At 50.3% G+C, this 19,924-nt stretch overlaps 1 protein-coding gene across 2 annotated transcripts in view; it reads right to left on the bottom strand.

Annotated features, from left to right (window-relative positions):
* The window catches only part of vill (villin-like), an 81,553-nt gene that overhangs the window by 24,609 nt on the left and 37,020 nt on the right, over positions 1–19,924 (bottom strand). For both annotated transcript variants that reach the window (XM_052015392.1, XM_052015393.1), the window contains exons 6-12: positions 19,037–19,147; positions 17,687–17,892; positions 15,458–15,536; positions 13,893–13,991; positions 10,370–10,523; positions 7,228–7,328; positions 5,803–5,940 (exon numbers count right to left, since the gene is read on the bottom strand). In XM_052015392.1, coding sequence (XP_051871352.1) covers positions 5,803–5,940; positions 7,228–7,328; positions 10,370–10,523; positions 13,893–13,991; positions 15,458–15,536; positions 17,687–17,892; positions 19,037–19,147 — 888 coding nt within the window. The remainder of the gene's footprint in view (positions 1–5,802; positions 5,941–7,227; positions 7,329–10,369; positions 10,524–13,892; positions 13,992–15,457; positions 15,537–17,686; positions 17,893–19,036; positions 19,148–19,924) is intronic.

Genomic DNA, 19,924 nt, shown 5'->3' with positions numbered 1-19,924 from the left:
CCTACCTACAGAATGCCCAGATCCCTCCATTTTCCTCTCATTCATGTGCCCATCCAAGCCCCTCTTAAAAGCCCCCAATGAATTTGCCTCCACCACCTTATCAGGCAACGCATTCCAGGCATCCACCACTCTCTCAGTAAAAAACTTACCCCTCACGCCTGTTCTGAACCTACCCCCTCTCACCTTAAATGCATGCCCTCTGGTATTGGATCGCTCAATAATGGGAAAAAGATATTGCTTGTCTACCCTATCTATGCCCCTCATAATTTTATACACTTCCAACAGATCACCCCTCAGCCTCTGCCGCTCCAGAGAAAAGAGCCCAAGTTTGTCCAGCCTCTCCTGATAGCACATGCCCTCTAATCCAGGCAGCATCCTAGTAAACCTCCTCTGCGCCCTCTGAAGCCTCGACATCCTTCCTATAGTGAGGTGACCAGAATTGCAAGCAATCCTCTAAATGTGGCCTAACCAGAGTTCTGTAGAGACACATCATAACTTCTTGACTCCTGTACTAAATACCTTGAAGTCCCTGGGATGTGGAGCTAGTGGGGAGGGTTGGGCTGGCTCCTCAAAAGGCAGTGGGGGGTGGCTCAGGACAGAGCTGAAGGCAGTGGGGGGTGGCTCAGGACAGAGCTGTTCAAAATCCTAAGGAGTTCTGAGAGAATAAGGCATAAGAAGTCTTTGTCTCATAGGGAGAGGTTGGGCAGGCCAGAACTTTATTCCTAGGAGAGCGAGGGGTGATATTATACAGGTGTATTATATCATGAGGGGCATAGAAGTGACCTTATAGAGGTGTATAAAATCATGAGGGGCGTAGATAGGGGTGAATGCACTCAGTCATCTTCCCAGGGTTGGGGATTCAAGAACTAGAGGGCACAGGTAGACGGGGTGGCGAAGAAGGTTTTTGGCACGCTAGCTTTTATCAGTCAGGGCACTGAGTACAAAAGTTGGGAGGTCATGGTGCATTTGTTCAGGACGCTGGTGAGGCCACACTTGGAGTGTTGTGTTCAGTTCTGGTCACCCTGCTATAGGAAAGACATTATTAAACTGGAAAAAGTGCAGAAATGATTTACAAGGATGTTGCCAGGACTTGAGGGACTGAGTTAAGGGGAGAACCATAGAACCATAGAACAATACAGCACAATACAGGCCCTTCGGCCAACAATGTTGCGCCAACCTTCAAACCACTCCTAAGACTATCTAACCCCTTCCTCCCACATATCCCTCTATCTTAAATTCCTCCATATGCTTATCTAACAATCTCTTGAACTTGACCAACGTATCAGCCTCCACCACCACCCCAGGCAGCACATTCCATGCCCCAACCACTCTCTGGGTAAAAAACCTTCCTCTGATATCTCCCTTGAACTTCCCACCCAATACTTTAAAGCCATGCCCTCTTGTATTCAGCATTGGTGCCCTGGGAAAGAGGCGCTGGCTGTCCACTCTATTCCTCTTAATATTTTGTATACCTCTATCACGTCTCCCCTCATCCTCCTCCTCTCCAAAGAGTAAAGCCTTAGTCTCTCCTCATAATGCATACTCTCCAAACCAGGCAGCATCCTGGTAAATCTCCTCTGCACCCTTTCCAACGTCTCCACATCCTTCCTATAATGAGGCGACCAGAACTGGACACAGTACTCCAAGTGTGGCCTAACCTGAGTTTTGTAGAGCTGCATCACTACTTCAGGGCTCTTAAACTCTATCCCACGACTTATGAAAGCTAACATCCCATAAGCTTTCTTAACTACCTTATCCACCTGTGTGGCAACTGTGTGGATATGAACCCCCAGATCCCTCCACACTGTCCAGAATCCTGCCATTTACCTTGTATTCCACCTTGGAGTTTGTCCTACTGTCCTACCAGAGGTTAAACAGTCTCAGACATTTTCCTTGGAGTGTAGGAGACTGAGGGGTGACCTCATAGAGGTGTATAAAATCATGAGGGGCATAGATAGGGTGAATGCACTCAGTCTTTTTCCCAGGATTGGGGAATCAAGTACTAGAGGGCACAGGTTTAAGGTGAGAGGGGAGAGATTTAAAAGGGACCTCAGGGGCAACTTCTTCATGCAGGGGGTGAGTATATGGAACGAGCTGCCAGAGGAAGTGGTTGAGGCAGATACATAGAACGCTACAGCACAGTACAGGCCCTTCGGCCCACAATGTTGTGCCGACATTTTATCCTGCTCCTACATTAACAACATTTAAAAGACACTTGGACAGGTGCCTGGATAGCAAAGGTTTAGAGGGACATGGGCCAAATGCGGCCAGGTGGGACTAGCTTGGATGGGACATATTGGTCAGCGTGGACCAGTTGGGCCGAAGGATCTGTTTCCGTGCTGTATGACTCTATGACTCCAAAGCATTCCCAGTGGCGGGAATGATATAAAGATGTGATGGCGCTGGAGAGGGTGCAGAGGAGATTCACCAGGGTCTTGCCTGGGATGGAGCGTTTCAGTTATGAGGAGAGACTGGGTCTGTTCTCCCTGGTGCAGAGGAGGTTAAGAGGGGACATGATTGAAGTATATAAAATTATGAGGGGTATAGATAGGGTACTCCGCTGGAAACTTTTCCCCATATCAGAGGTAGATAAAACTAGAGGACATAAATTTAGGTTAATGGGGAAGGGATTTAGAGGGGATTTAAATTTAAATTTTATTTACAGCGTGGTAACAGGCCCTTCCGGCCCAACGAGTCCACGCCACCCATTTTGAACCCAAATTAACCTACCCGTACATCTTTGCAATGTGGGAGGAAACCAGAGCACCCGGAGGAAACCCACGCAGACGCGGGAGAACGTACAAACTCCTTACAGACAGCGACGGGAATCGAACCCCAATCACTGACCGAACTGGGCGGAGATCTGAGGGGGACCTTCTCCACCCAGAGCATGGTGAGTACCTGGAACACACTGCCTGACAGAGTGGTGGAAGCAGAGTCACTGACAGCATTAAAGACGTAACAAACAAAAGGCTGGAGGAACTCAGCGGGTCAGGCAGCATCTGTGGAGGGAAATGGACAGCCGACGTCTCAGGTCGAGTCCGCTCATTCTGGAGTCCAGAAACGTCGACCGCCCTCTCCCTCCACAGACGCTGCCTGACCCGCTGAGTTCCTCCAGCATCTTGCTTGTTGCTCCAGATCCCAGCATCTGCCGTCTCCAGTGAGTCAGTGTTTAAGAATGTCTAGAATCGTCCAGGCATAGAAGGCTACTGGCCAAGTTCTGGAAGATGGAATTAATACAAGATGGGTGCCCAATAGCCGGTTTCTGTGCTGTATGGCTCTGTGACTTGCCAACACACCTTATTCAACCCGATTAGTACCGGGCTCAAGGACAGCTTCTATCCCAAGGTGATAAGACTATTGAACGGTTCCCTTAGACGATGAGATAGTCTTGACCTCACAATCTACTTTGTTTGAGCTTATTGTCTACCTGCAATGCACTTCCCTGTAGCTGTGACACTTTACTCTGTATTCCGTTATTGTTTTTACCCTGTACTACCTCAATGCACTGTGTAATGAATTGACCTGTACGATCGGTACGCAAGACAAGTTTTTCACTGTACCACGGTACAAGTTACAGTAATAAACCAATTCCAATACCAATAGTAGTGGGGTCAGTAACCAGAGGGAGATGGGTTTGTTGATCAGCAGAATAACCACAGTGGAGATGCAGTGGGGGGTTTTTAATGTGGTGTGCTGCTGTGATCTGTAATTGACTGTGTGAAAGGGCAGTGGGAGGGGATGTAACAGGAGAAAGATTGCTGGACATTCTGACGAAGGGTCTTCAACCAGAAACGTTCATTCCGTTTCTCTCTCTGCAGGCCTGCTGAGTGTTCCCACCTCTCTCTGCTTTGACTTTATTCGTGAAGGCCTCGGAACATTGTTCGAATCAGGGTTAGGCGTCAGTCAGGGAGGAGGTAAAGGCACGGAGGTTTTCACAGTGAACTGCTGCAGATTCTCCAGGGGGGAGAGTGAACAGCCCGAGGCTGGGGACCGGGACTGAGAGGTGAGGGGCGAGGCGGCCAGTGTAGAAAGTGGTGAGGCAAGAGTCCGAGGTGACTAGTGGACTGGCTCCCATTCTCAACCCATTTACTTGTCAGTCCAGCACTGGTAACCTTCTGTGTTCCAGCTGGTCTCTAACCTTCACCATCCCCCTCCCACCTCGCACCATCTGCCTCTCCATATATTTCTTTCCCCCCCTCTTTCTCCACCTCCATCCATCACCCACCTGGCACTGTCTCCCAACTCCACCGCACTCCCCTCCCCTACCTGTCCGTCATCTTACACCCCTCCTCAGTCCACCAATCACCTCGTGCCCCCGTCTCACCGCTCCCCCTTCCCCTCTGTATACCGGCCGCCTCCCCACCCTGCTCTCAGTCCCGAGGCAGGGTTTCAACCCCGAAATGTCAGCGATTCCTCTCGCCTCAACAGACGCTGCTCGACCCACTGAGTTCCTCCAGCAGATTGTCTGTTGCTCCAGATTCCCACTGGTCTCTGGTGTCTCCAGAGTGCCTGCAGTCTCACTGGGACCATTTCTCGGAAAGGTGGTACCTATACTGGCTGGGCAGGTTGCTCCTGAACAGGAATGGGTCAAACGTCCTTGCGGGGAGATACACACACGAAATGCTGGAGGAACTCAGCGGGTCAGGCAGCATCTACGGGGGGAAAGAAACAGTCGACGTTCCGGGCCGAAACCCTTCATCGGGACTGGAGAGGAAGGGGGCAGAAGCCAGAATAAGAAGGTGGGGGGAGGGGGAGGGGGAGGGGGAGGAGCACACGCGGGCAGGGGAGAGGTGAGAGGGGGAAGGCAGGTGGGTGAGGGGAGGGGGATCGGAATGACGTCAGAAGCTGGGAGGTGATGGGTGGAAGGGGCAAAGGGCTGAGGAAGAGGGAATCTGTTAGGAGAGGGCAGTGGACCATGGACTAAAGGGAAGGAGGTGGGGAACCGGGGAACCAGAGGGAGATGATGGGCAGGTTGTGTGTGCGAGGGAGGGGAAAGAGAACGAGTGAGAGGTTTGCTTGTTCTATTAAGTGGGAGGGTGGGTTGTAAGCTAACCTGGCAGGGGAATGGGATCCAAAGTGGAGTTGAGGGGGAGGTACAGTCAGACAGAGAAAGAAGACTAAGTCAGTCCAGTAGGTGGAGCAAACATAGACTTCACACAACCCACAGGAGGAATGCAAAACTGGATGGTGTCTAATTTAATGCATTTTACAGAGGGCATGTGTCACTGTGATATTGTTCCTGGAACAGCGACGTGACTGAAAGAAGGGGAGAGCTGGAAACTCAACATTCCAGGGTGTAGAAGCTTCAGGCATGACAGCAGAGAATGTAATCAGTGAGGATAGGCAGCAATACCTCCGGCACGATTATGCTCAACACTGGTGCCCCACAAGGCTGCGTCCTCAGCCCTCTACTCTACTCCCTATACACCCATGACTGTGTGGCCAGATTCTGCTCTAACTCCACCTACAAGTTTGCAGGTGATACCACCGTGGTAAGCCGTATCTCAAACAGCGATGAGTCGGAGCACAGGAAGGAGATAGAGATCTTAGTGAGGTGGTGTCATGACAACAACCTTTCCCTCAATGTCAGCAAAACAAAGGAGCTAGTCAGTGACTTCAGGAAAAAGGGGCGGTGCGCATGCTCCTGTTTACATCAATGATGCTGAGGTCGAGAGAGGCTGCAGTTCTGGACTGCCTCCACAGTTCAGGGGCAATAAGGGTTAGACAGTAAATGCTGGCGTTGCCACATTCCATGAACAATGAAGTAAGTTGCTTCTGCTATCGATGTGTCATGCTCACCTGCCACATGTAGAGGATGTACGCGGGCTTGTTGCTTTTCATGTACGTGTACAGCACCAAGTAGCAGTCTCCCCCGTAGAATTGTCCGTAGGTCTTGGGGTCCACTGGAACCAGCTCGTTGTCCTCAATTCTCCATACCTGCCCAGAGAGCAGCACACATCAGTGGCCACACACCCTGCATCAGGTCCCACTCAGGGCTTCAGTCCGTGTCAGTCACCCTGAGACTCTGCAGATGCTGGAGCCCAGAGCAACAAACAAACTGCTGAAGGGACTCAACGGGTCAGGCAGCACCTGTGGGGGGAAGTGGACAGTCGATGCTTCAGGTCGAGACCCTTCATCTGGATCCTTCACCAGTCCCGGTGAAGGGTCTTGACCCGAAATGTCGACTGTCCACTTCCCCCCACAGATGCTGCCTGACCCACTGAGTCCCTCCAGCAGATTGTGTTTTTTTGCATTTCAGTTGCTCACCAGACCAATCAATAGATCCAATACCATCGGTCAATTCAACATTCATTCTCCTGCCCAGTCCATTTCATCAAACAAGTTCATTAATAAATAAATTGGTTTCATTCCAATTGTTTTCAATCGATATACAGTAAAACTCAGAAAATCCAGCACACTCTGCACTTTAGTGGTGTTGGACTGGCAGATTTTCCAGATTTGGATGTTATCCATTAGTGCTCCGCAACCACTAATTCGCCGTTTCTGGATGTCACACAGTGGGATGGTTCTGGTGAACCACATGTTCCAATGGGAGCATGCGAAGCGGGGCCCTTTTGTATGAAAGGGAGCATGGAAAGTGAGGCCCCAATGGGACCATAGGAAGTGGGGCCCTGGTGTGCGAAAGGGAGCACGGGAAGTGGGGCCTTGGTGTGAAAGGAAGCATGGGAAGTGGGGCCCCAGTGGCGGCATGAGAAATGGGGCCCTGGTGTGTGAAAGGAAGCATGGGAGGTGGGGCCCTAATGGGACCATGGGAAGTGGGGCCCTGGTGTGTGAAAGGGAGCATGGAAAGTGGGGCCCCAATGGGGCCATGGGAAGTGGGGCACTGGTGTGGGAAATGCTGTATAACTCTGTCTCTACAGCTCCTGGGGTAGGGAGTTCCAAAAATTCACCATCCCTGGAGAGAAGAAACTCCTCCTCATCTCCATCTGAAGGGGGTGACCACCTTATTCTGAAACTAAGCCCTCCAGTTCTAGGTATCCGCACTGGGCAAACCCCTGCCCATCGCCCACCCTGTCCATCCCCCTCAGAACATTGTTATGGTTACCTCTCGTTCTCCCATGCTCCAATGTCAGACCATTCCTCTGCAGACAACATCTCACCAGCCAATGCAGGGGTAGGACAATCGCAAGAAGTTCTTCCCACCCCTGACGTCAATGAAGGGTTGGCAGGTGGGCGGGGGGGGGCGTGGGGGGCATCACTCACCTCGACCTTGCCTGAGGCATCATCCACCATCCTCTTCTGAGCAGCCAGCTCAGGCCTGGCGTGTAACTCGGTCACATCGAACTTGGTCTGTTCCACCTTAGCTGTGACAGAGAATGGGCAGAGGGTGAACTCTCTGGGGAGAGAAACATCGGGAAAATGCCCCAGATGCTGGGAATTTGAAACAAGGGCAGAACGTACTGGAAACACTTCAGCGGAAACACTGACAGAAACGGCCAGGCCAATGTACATCAAACTGCCATGTTAACCCATTCAATACTGGCCATCTCTGATTTTCTCTCTCTATTAGTGCAGTCTGGCTTGTGGGGTGAGTCCCGCAACCATGCCGTGAGCAGCAGCGTTGTCCAGCAGAGAGGCAGGGTGTACGTCTCAAGGTCACATCAACCCGTGTGGTGCCATCCATCCCACCTCCACTTCTCTCTCTCTATCCCAGACCTCACAAAGAATCTCAGACCTGAAATGTTATCTCTGTTTCTCAGCACGGAAACAGTTCCCTTCAGATCACCGAATCCGTGCTAACAACTTACACCAATCCGACATTAATCCCATCCCCACATTCCCATCAACTCGCCCCCCAGATCCCACCACTCACCCACACAATCAGCGGCTAATTTACCCGACGCTGCACGCCTTTGGGATGTGGGAGGAAATCGGAGCACCCGGGTGGAAACCCAGTCATCCCAACCCAAGGACTTCTCTGCAGGGGTCCCTCGGGGAGATGCCCTGGGCCCAAACATCTTCAGCCACTTCAGCAGTGACCTTCCTTCCATCGTAAGATCAGAAGTGGGGACATCTACAGATACTTGCACCGTATTCATTCCACCCAACTCCTCAGCAAGTGAAGCAGCCCATGTCTGCATACAGCAAGACCTGAACAACATGGGTGATCAGTGATCGTTGGTATTGGTATCAGTTTTGGTATTGGTATTGGTTTATTTTTGTCACTTGTACTGAGGTACAGTGACAAACTTGTCTTGCATACCGATCATACAGATCAATTCATTACACAGTGCATTGAGGTAGTTCAGGGTAAAAACAAAAACAGAATACAGACTAAAGTGTCACAGCTACAGGGAAGTGCATTGCAGGCAGACAATAAGGTGCAAGGTCAAAAGGAGGTAGATCGTGAGGTCAGAGTCCATCTCATCATATAAGGGAACTTCAATAGTCTTATCACAGTGGGATAGAAGCTGTCCTTGAGCCTGGTGGTACATGCCCTCAGGCTCCTGTATCTTCTACCTGACGGGAGAGGAGAGAAGAGAGAATGACCCGGGTGGGTGGGGTCTTTGATTATGTTGGCTGCTTTACTGAGGCAGCAAGAAGTGTAGACAAGAGTCCATGGAGGGGAGGCTGGTTTCCGTGACACGCTGGACTGTGTCCACAAGTCTCTGCAGTTTCTTGCGGGCCTGGGCAGAGCAGTTGCTGTACCAATTGGTGATGCATCCAGACAGGATGCTTTCTATGGTGCATCAGTAAAAGTCGGTGAGTGTCAAAGGGGACCTGCCAAATTTCTTTAGCCTCCTGAGGAAATAGAGGGGTTGGTGAGCTTTCTTGGCCGTGGCGTCTACGTGGTTGGACCACATATGCGCCACAAACGTGCCAGACAATAACCACCTCAAGCAGGAGAGAGGACAACCATTTACCCGTAACTCAGCATTACTCTTGCTGAGTTTCCCACTATTAACATCCTGGGGTTACCAATGACCAGAAGCTCAGCTGGACCAGGCACAAAATTACCGTGGACACAAGAGACTGCAGATGCTGGAATCTGGAGCCAAAAACAAGATGCTGGAGGAACTCAGCGGGTCGGGCAGCATCTGTGGAGGGAAATGGACAGTTGACGTTTTGGGTCGAGACCCTTCATCTGGACTGGAAGACAAGGGAGGTGGCCGGTATAGAGAGGTGGAGGGGAAGGGGTGGGGCAAGATCTGGCAGGTGATAGGTGGATCCGGGTGGGGGGGGGGGGGTGACGGGCAGATGGGGAAGGGACGAGGAACAGTGGCTGGGGGGTGAGAGGTGGAGGTTACAGAGGGCCGCAGATGGTGGGATCTGGAACCAAATAAGGGAGGTGGGGAGGGTGGAGGGGAACAATGGGGGGGGGGGGAACCAGTGGGAGGGGGGTGTGGGTGACGGACAGATAGAGTGGGTGGGGGAGGGGGGTGAAACAGGGTGATGGGGGCTGGGGGTGGGTGTAGGGGGGACTGGGTGGATCAGGAGGAGAGAGAAAAGGGACGGAGGGGGAGCAGGTTGCTGGAAGTTGGAGAATTCGATGTCCATGCCGTCGGGTTGCGGACGACCCAGGCGGAACGTGAGCTGCTGTTCCTCTAGTTTGTGATTGGCCTCACCCTGGCAGCGGAGGAGGCCGAGGACAGACAGGTCGGTGTGGGAACAGGCAGGGGAATTAAAATGTCCGGCAACCAGGAGCTCCAGGCGGCCACGGGGGCTTGTTTTTAATCACAAAAATATTGTGGCTTCAAGAGCAAGTCAAAGGCAACTGTGCCAAATGTTTCCAGTGTTTTCTGTTTATCTCCGTGGGAAGAGCCCCGGCAGAGATGTTTTGATATTTTAGATATTTATTTATTAGTCACATGTACTCCAATGAATAAAGTCCCAACCTGCTCAACCTCTCTCCATAACTCAGTCTCTCGATTCCCAGCAATAGCCCCGTAAATCTCGTCTGCATTCTTTCCAATGTAATGGCATCTTTCCTATAGCAGGGCGACCAAAACGGAATGCAATGTTCCAAATGCAGCCTCACCAACGTCCTGTACAACTGCAAAGTAACACCCCAACTTCTATTCTCAGCCGTGTGAAGATTTAACATATCTTTACTATTAGTCACATATACATCGAAACACACAGTGAAATGCATCTTTTGCGTAGAGTGTTCTGGGGGGGGCTGCCCGCAAGTGTCGCCACGCTTCCGGCGCCAACATAGCACGCCCACAACTTCCTAACCCGTACGTCTTTGGAATGTGGGAGGAAACCGGAGCACCCGGAGGAAACCCACGCAGACACGGGGAGAACGTACAAACTCCTTACAGACAGCGGCCAGAATTGAACCCAGGTCGCTGGCGCTGTAATAGCATCAAACCGACCATCTGCACCAAGACCAAGCACTCACCAATCCTGCCCACTGTGTGCTTCTTGCCCAGACCTTGGGTCTGCCACTTCACCGTCCACTTCTTGAAGAGCTGTTTGAAGATGGCGGATTCGGCTCCGTCATTCAGCAGTACTACGTTGGTACTGTCAGGGTAGTGCTTGGCTTTGATAAACCCCTGAAACGGGAAGGAGACATCAGAATGACACAAGAACACAGGACAACAGGAGCAGGAATAGACCAATAGCCCCATCAAACCTGCCCCGACATTCAATATGATCACTGGCCTCTTCTGTGCCAGTTCCCCACAACCCTCAGTTCCCCGATCTTTCAAATATTTATCCACCTCCCCTTTTAGTTATGTAGCCACCATTCTGCATTCTGCTATTGCTTTTCCCTTGTACTACCTCAATGCACCGACGTGGTGAAATGATCTGTATGGATGACATGCGGTTTATCACTGCACCTCGGTACGTGTGACAATAATAAACCAACTTACCAATTAAATTACCCTTGGGGGCAGAGAATTTCCGAAATTCCAGAGAAGAAATTTCAACACACCTCAGTTTTAAATGACCATCGCCTTTATCTTGCGGCTGAGTCCTCTTGTTTGAGACACTGGTGGGAAGATCTCAGCGTCTCCCCTGTGGAGCCCCCTTGGGATCTTATATGTTTGAATAAGGTCACTTCTCATTCTTCTACGCTCCAAGGAATACAGACCCAGACTGTCTAATCTCTCTTGGTATTGGTATTGGTTTATTATTGTCACTTGTACCAAGGTACAGTGAAAAACTTGTCTTGCATACCGTTCATACAGATCAATTCATTACACAGTGCAGATACATTGAGGTAGTACAGGGTAAAAACAATAACAGAATACAGAGTAAAGAATCACAGCTACAGGGAAATGCAGTACAGGCAGACAATAAGGTGCAAGGTCATAACAAGGTAGATTGTGAGGTCAAGAGTCCATCTCATTGTACTGGTGAACGGTTCAATAGTCTTATCACCGTGGGATAGAAGCTGTCCTTGAGCTGGGTGATACGTGCCCTCAGGCTCCTGTATTTTCTGCCTGATGGGAGAAGGGAGAAGAAAGAATGTCCCGGGTGGGTGGGGTCTCAGAGGACAATAAAATGCTGGGAAGGAGCCAGTTCGCAAGGAGCTTCACCTTCACCTCTGATAAGAACAGAAAGACCCCATTCAGTTAGGCCTTGGTTAGTCTGTACCTCAACCACTTATCCACCTAACCTTACTAACCAACAAAAATATGGAAGCTTTTTGCTGCATTCTGAGCTGTTAGGATCTAATTCTTGATCTCCACCAACTTCTACTGATGCACCATAGAAAGTATCCTATCTGGATGCATCATGGTATTGCAACTGCTCTGCCCGGGACCGTAAGAAACTGCAGAGAGTTGTGGACACAGTTCAGCACGTCACGGACACCAGCCTCCCCTCCACAGACTCTGTCTACACTTCTCGCTGCCTTGGTGAAGCAGCCAGTATAATCAAAGACCCCACCCACCCAGGTCATTCTCTCTTCTCCCATCTCCCATCAGGCAGAAGATACAGGAGCCTGAGGGCACGTACCACCAGGCTCAAGGACAGCTTCTATTCCACTGTGATAAGATTATTGAACGGTTCCCTTGTACAATGAGATGGACTCTTGACCTCACAATCCACCTTATTGTCTACTTGCAATGCACTTCCCTGTAGCTGTGACACTCTACTCTGCATTCTGTTATTGTTTTTACTCTGTACTACCTGAACGCACTGTGTAATGAATTGATCTGTACGAACAGTATGCAAGACAAGTTTTTCACTGTACCTCAGTACAAATGACAATAATAAACCAATACCAATACCAATTCTACCTCTTTGTGGCCTCTGCACTTTATGTGTCTGCCTGCAATGCACTCTTTCAGTAACTGTAACACTCTATTCTGCATTCTGTTTTTCCTTTTACTACCTGCATGTAACTATGTATGGAATGATCTGTCTGGATAGCATGCAGATAAAGTTTCTGCAATATAAAAGATTTTGCATGCAAACAAAAGCTAGAACTCCAGGTAGGCTGCAGCTGGAGTATTGCATTCAATTCTGGTCACCCCATTACAGGAAGGATGTGGAGGCTTTGGAGAGGGTGCAGAAGAGGTTCACCAGGATGCTGCCTGGTTTAGAGGGTCTGAGCTATGAGAGGTTGGACAAACTTGGGTTGTTTTCTCTGGAGCGGCGGAGGCCGAGGGGAGACCTGATAGAAGTTTATAAGATCATAGACAGACAGCTAGTATCTTTTTCCCAAGGTTGAAATGTCCAATACCAAAGGGCATGCATTTAAGATGAGAGGGGGAAAGTTCAAAGGAGATGTGCGGGGCAAGTTCTTTTACACAGAGAGTGGTGGGTGCCTGGAATGTGCTGCCAGGGGTGGTGGTGGAGGCAGATACGATAGAGGCGTTTAAGAGGCTCTTAGATAGACACATGAAATGTGCAGAGAATGGAGGGATATTGACATTGTGTAGGCAGAAGGGATTAGTTTAGTTAGGCATTTAATTGCTAACTTAATTAGTTTAGCATGACATCGTGGGCCGAAAGGCCTGTTTCTGTGCTGTACTGTTCTATAGTGTGTTGGCCTTCATTAGTTGGGGTATTAAGTTGAAGAGCTGGCAGGTAATGTTGCAGCTCTATAGAACTCTGGTTAGACCACACTTGTGGAGTATTGTGTTCAATTCTGGTCGCCTCATTATAGGAAGGATGTGGAAGCTTTAGAGAGGGTGCAGAGGAGATTTACCAGGATGCTGCCTGGATCATAGAGCATGTCTTATGAGGATCGGTTGAGTGAGCGAGGGCTTTTCTCTTTGGAGAGAAGGAGGAGGAGAGGTGACTTGATAGAGGTGCACAAGATGATAAGAGGCATAGATCGAGTGCAGTCAGAGACTTTCTCCAGGGCGACAATGGCTAACACGAGGGGGCATAATTTTGAGGTGATTGGAGGAAGGTATAAGGGGGATGTCAGAGGTAAGTGTCTTACACAGAGAGTGGTGGGTGCGTGGAACGCACTGCCGGCAGAGGTGGTGGGGGCAGATACATTAGGGACATTTAAGAGACTCTTAGATAGCCACATGAATGATAGAGAAATGGGGGGGGGGGGGGGGGGGGGGGGGGCTACGTGGGAAGGAAGGGTTAGATAGATCTTAGAGCAGGATAAAATGTCGGCACAACATTGTGGTCCGCAAGGCCTGTACTGTGCTGTAGTGTTCTACGTTCTATGTTTTTCACTGTGTCTCGGTACTCATGAACAATAATAAACCAGTACATCAACCCACCGTGGGTGGAATAGCCTCTGCTGTGCTTTAACTTCCAGTAGACAGCTGCGGAGGTCAGGACTGAACCCGTGTTGCTGGAACTGCGAGCCGGCAGCTCAAGAAGCTGGGAGCCCACTGCCTCTGGGCCCCACATCAACCGAGGCACACTGCTTCTCGAGACCGCTGGACATTGCCAAGATCCAGCGGCATCCCTTTGAGGCCAGAGTGTTTGATCCAAGTACTCACCAAGGCCCTGTTCATCCCAGCTCGCTTCTCCTCCTTGTTGGCATCCTTCCCCTTCCAGACGAAGATCGTCACCCCACCCTGGTCCAAGATATAGCAATCCTGAGGAGGGACAAAAACACACTGTTTGTAGGGGATCACGAGTGCCCACCCCCAGGTCAAAGAGTCATAGAGAGAGACAGCACAGAAAGAGGCCCTTCGGCCCACTGAGTCCATCCTGACCCCTTTACATTGTACTCACAGCACAGAGCCGGATCTGAAGCAACAGCCCGCTGTGGATTCAGGAATTCACAGTCATGGCTGTTTCATCCGGGTAATGGAATCATTTCATTCCCTCTCTTTCGGTTCAAGGACACCAGGAGCATGGGATTGGGAATCACCCGGATTCCGGCATCAGGATTGGTGAGCTGAAGTTCAGGATCAGCTGTCTTCTCGGTCACGTGGGATCCAGGATTGGAAATGATCAGCCGAAGACTGGGGTCAGGAATGGGATTCAGGATCCAGGATTGGGAGTGGTTGGCTGGAGACCAGGATCGGGAATGGTCACGTGGGATCCAGGGTTGAGAATCAAGAGGCAGGGAGTCTGCAGAAGGACTTGGACAGGTTGGGAGAATGGGCAAAGAAGTGGCTGATGGAATACAGCACAGGGAAGTGTACGGTCATGCACTTCCGTAGAAGGAATAAAGGCGTAGACTATTTTCTAAGCAGGGAGCAAATTCAGAAATCGGAGGTGCAAAGTGACTTGAAAGTCGTAGTGCACGATTCCCTAAAGGTTAACTTGCAGATTGAATCGGTAGTAAGGAAGGAAAATGCAATGTTAGCTTTCATTTTGAGAGGACTAGAATATAAAAGCAAGGATGTAATAATGAGGCTTTACAAGGTGTTGGTCAGACCACACTTGGAGTATTGTGAGCAGTTTTGGGCCCCATATCTAAGGAAAGATGTGCTGGCATTGGAGAGGGTCCAGAGGAAGTTTACAAGAATGATCCCTGGAACGAAAGGGTTAACGTATGAGGGGCGTTTGCTGGCTCTGGGCCTGTACTCACTGGAGTTTAGAAGGATGAGGGGGGGATCTCATTGAAACCTACCGAATATTGAAAGGCCTGGATAGAGTGGACGTGAAGAAGATGTTTCCAGTAGTTGGACAGTTAGCTCCAGAGGGCACAGTCTCAGAATAAAAAGACGTCCCTTTAGAACAGAGATAAGGAGGAATTTCTTTAGCCAGAGGGTGGTGAATCTGTGGAATTCATTGCCTCAGATGGCTGTGGAGGCCAAGTCATTGGGTGTATTTAAAGCAGAGGTTGATAGGTTCTTGATTAGTAGGGGTGTCAAAGGTTACGGGGAGAAGGCAGGAGAATGGGGTTGAGAGGGAAAAATAAATCAGCCATGATCGAACGGTGGAGCAGACTCGATGGGCTGAATGGCCTAATTCTGCTCCTACATCTTATGGTCTTATGGCTGGAGACCAGGATCAGGAATGGTCACCCTGGGTCCAGGATTGGAAATAATTGGCTGGAGTCCAGCCCCTCCCTATCGGAATCAGCCCCATGTTGGGACTTGCTGTTCACCTCGTGCTTCAGTAGGTCCTGGGTCAGCGGTCGTGTGGCCACTTCTTGCACCATCAGACTCCCCGTGGTGTCAGAAACACTGGAAAGAGAAAAGAATCCAGGTTAAATCTGGTCGGGACGGAGGGACAGTGAGTACACGGCCGTGGTCCCAACGTCAGCCCCTGCCGTTTCACAGAAAATTCCTAAATCCCATGTTTTTTTTACTTGCTCTCCCGATCCAAAAGTTCTTCCCTCTCTGCTCTGGGGAAGGCAGAGCAGCGCAGCTGGGAGAGCCACTGACCCACAGCTCCAGAGACCCCGGTTCGATCCTGACCTCTGCCACACTGTCTGTGTGTAGAGTTTGCGTGGGTTTCCCCCGGGTGCTCCGGTTTCCTCCCACGTCCCAAAGCCGTGTGGGTTGGTGGGGTAATTGGCAGCTGTAAATTGCCCCTGGTGTGAAGGTGAGGGGTAGGATCTGGGGTGGGGGGGAGTTGCTGGGAATGTGGGGAGAATAAAATGGGATTAGTGCAGGATCAGTGCAAATGGGTCAATAATGGTCAGTACAGACTTGGTGGGCTGAAGGGCCTGTTTCTACGCTGGAGGACTCCAGCACAGTCATACAGCACAGAGACAGGCCCTTCAGTCCAACTGGTCCATGCTGACCAAGATGCCCACTTTAGCTAGTCCCATTTACCCACGTTTGGCCCGTATCCCTCTAAACCTTTCCCATCCATGTACCTATCCAAGTACCTTCCAAATGTTGTTATTGTACCTGCCTCAACCACTTCCTCTGGCAGCTCGTTCCATATACGCACCACCCTCTGTGTGAAAAAGTTGCCCCTCAGGTCTCTTTTAAATCTTTCCCCTCTCACCTTAAACCTACGTAAGTCCTCTAGATTTTGATTCCCCAACCCTGGGGAAAAGACTGAGTGCATTTACCCTATCTATGATTCTTTTAGAGCTGTTCACAATGATCAGGTCTTTGGATGTAGCCTAGATGCTGATGCTCTGTTTGTAGCATTCAGGGTCAGATCCTCTATAAGGTCACCCCTCGGTCTCCTACGCTCCAAGGAATAAAGTCCTAGTCTGCCCAACCTCTCAGTTTAGGTCTGTCACTCACACCCTGAGTTGGCGTCTTCATCAGTTAATTCACTAATGCCTAAGCAAGAGTCATAGAGTCACAGAGTCATACAGCATGGAAACAGGCTCACAGAGCAACTGCTCTGCCCGGGACCGCAAGAAATTGCAGAGAGTTGTGGACACAGCTCAGCACATCACGGAAACCAGCCTCCCCTCCATGGACTCTGTTTTTACCTCTCGCTGCCTCGGTAAAGCAGCCAGCATAATCAAAGACCCCTCCCATCCCGGACATTCTCTCTTCTCCCCCCTCCCGTCGGGCAGAAGATACAAAAGCCTGAAAGCACGTCCCACCAGGCTCAAGTAAAGCTTCTATCCTGCTGTTATAAGACTATTGAACGGTCCCCTAATACAATAAGATGCACTTTTGACCTCACAATCGACCTTGTTATGGCCTTTGCACTTTATTGTCGGCCTGCACTGCACTTCTTCTGTAACGGTAACACTTTATTCTGCATTCTGTTATTGTTTTCCCTTGTACTCCAATTTCCTCCCACATTCCAAAGACGTACGGGTTAGGAAGTTGTGGGCATGCTATGTTGGCACCGGAAGCGTGGCGACACTTGCGGGCTGCCCCCAGAACACTCTACGCAAAAGATGTATATCACTGTTTCGATGTACATGTGACTAATAAAGAAATCTTATCTTATACTATCTCAATGCACTGTGTAATGAATTGATCTGTACGAACAGTATGCAAGACAAGTTTTTCATTGTACCTCAGTACATGTGACAATAATAAACCAATTTAATTTAATGCCTATCTATGCTAATCCCATTTGCCTGCGTTTGGCCCATATCCCCCTCTGCCTTTGCGATCCATGTACCTGTCCGAATGTCTTCTAAATGTCATTGTTGTACCTGTATGGACGGCATACAAAGCAAGTTTTCCACTGTTATAAGACTATTGAACAGTCCCCTAGTGTGATAAGATGCACTAGGGGACCGTTCAATAGTCTTATAACAGCGGGATAGGAGTTGTCCTTGAGCCTGGTGGGACGTGTGACAATAATAAACCAACTTCTTGCAGACAGCAGCGGAATCGAACCCGGGTGGCGGGTGCTGTCATTGTGATATGGCAGTGGACAGGCCAGACGCCTCACAGACACCTACTGGTAGAGCCTGATGTTGGATTTCTGCAGCTGGTCGGCCTTCTGGTCAGGTGTGGCCTCCTTCAACTCGCCTCTCTGCTCCCCCAGGATGGCCGTCATGATCTTCATCAGCTCGGGGTGCTGGTCCTCCTGATCCCCGTCCACGATGCCGATCTGGGCCCTGCCTCCGCGCTCGCGATCCCTGATGTCCTGGGCGAGTATCAGGGCCTGTGTGTGAGAGAGGGAGCAAGACACTGGTGTCACTGTGGCCAGCACTGACCTCTCTCCTCCTCCCACCTCCCCCCCCAGTTCTCTGCACGTCCTCCAGGCTGCATTCACAGAGTCGTACAGCATGGAGACAGGCCCTTCGGCCCAACCGGCCCATCCCGACCTGAGCTAGCCCCATTTGCCCGCGTTTGGCCCACATTCCTGTAAACCTTCCCTATCCGTGTACCTGTCCCAGTGTCTTTTAAATATTGTTATTGTACCTGCCTCAACCACTTCCTCTGGCAGCTTGTTCTGTATACCCACCACCTTCTGCGTGAAGAAGTTGCCCCTCACGTCCCCTTTAAATCTTTCCCCTCTCACCTTAAACCTTTGTCCTCTAGTTTGAGACTCCCCTACCCCGGGGAAAAAAAGCTGTGGCCATCCACTTGATCTACATCCCTCATGATTTTATAAACCTCTGTAAGGTCACCCCTCAGCCTCCTTTGCCCTAGGGAAAACTTTGCCCTATCCAGCCTATCCCAAACCCTCCTGTCCCGGTTACAGCCTCGTGAATCTTTTGTTGTACTGTTTAATGACATCCTTCCTATAGCAGGGCAACCAGAACTGTACTCAGTACTCCCAATGTGGCCTTCCCGTCTTGAGAACACGACGTCCCAACTCCTGTACTCAATACTCTGACCAGTGAAGGCCAGCGTGGCAAACACCTTCTTCACCACCCTGTCTACCTGTGTCACCACTTTCAGGGAACTTTGTACCTTCCCCCAGGTCTCCCTGTTCTACAACACACACCAGGGCCCTACCATTTACTACCATTAAGTCTTGTCCTGGTTTGTCTTACCAAAACGCAACACCTCCCAGTTATCTGAATTAAACTCCATCTGCCAGTCCTTGGTCCACTTGTCCAGTTGCCTAGGTTCCCCTATAATCTGGACTCATCTGGTCTCCTGCTCCAATGGTGCCCATGTCAATGACAGAGCTCTCTGGCGTAATTGGGATCAGCGGATTGTGGGGGAGCAGGAGGGTGAACAATGAAGGGGAACAAGGGTTGGGGGCGGAGGTCGGAGGGGCTCTGGGGACGGGGAAGGGAACAGTGGGGGGGTGGGTGGGGAGCACCGACGGGAACGACCACCCCAGTCCCTCTGACCTTTAACCTCTCCGTCCTGTTGCTCCGTGGCGCATTCCATTGGACAATGACCTTGCCCAAATCCAAGAGGAAAACGTCGCCCATGTTGAAGCTGTTCCAGGAAAGTTCCACCTGAACAAGGAAGAACGTAGAACATAGAACACAGAACATAGAACATAGAATAGCACAGCACAAGCCCTTCGGCCCACGATGTTGTACCAATTAAACTAGTAATTAAACTCCTAACTAAACTAATCCCTTCTGCCTACACAATGTCCGTATTCCTCCATTCTCTGAACATCCATGAGCCTATCTAAGAACCTCTTAAACACCTCTATTGTATCTGCCTCCACCACCACCCCTGGCAACACATTCGAGGCACCCACCATTCTCTGTGTAAAAAAACTTGCCCCGCACATCTCCTTTGAACTTTCCCACTCTCACCTTAAATGCATGCCCTCTGGTATCAGACATTTTGACCCTGGGAAAAAGATACCAGTTGTCTATCTATGCTCTCATAATTTTTAAACTTCTATCAGGTCTCCACCGCTCCAGAGAAAACAAGCCAAGTTTGTCCAACCTCTCCTTTATAGTTAATACACTCTAATGCAGGCAGCATCTTGGTGAACCTCTCCTGCACCCTTTTCAAGTGTAGAAGTGGTGGCTTCAGGGAACTGACACAGGGTAGGTCTGGGGTACATCAGCCATGATCATACTGAATGTCGGGGCAAGTTTGAGAGGCCGAGTGGCCTTCTCCTGCTCCTATTTTCTTGTGTTCTCGTGCACACCAGGAGCATCTTTCAACCACTCACTGTCCAATGGTTAACGTACAGACAAAGAGGAGAGGGAGAGAAAATACTTCACTGCTTGGGGAGCAGGAAGCAGAGACCCAGGGTCAGACGAGGCCCC

Source organism: Pristis pectinata, chromosome 5 (assembly GCF_009764475.1).
Source record: "Pristis pectinata isolate sPriPec2 chromosome 5, sPriPec2.1.pri, whole genome shotgun sequence".
NCBI lineage: Eukaryota > Metazoa > Chordata > Chondrichthyes > Rhinopristiformes > Pristidae > Pristis > Pristis pectinata.
The sequence above is the reverse complement of the archived record's forward strand: the minus strand, read 5'-3'. Positions and strand labels throughout refer to the sequence as shown.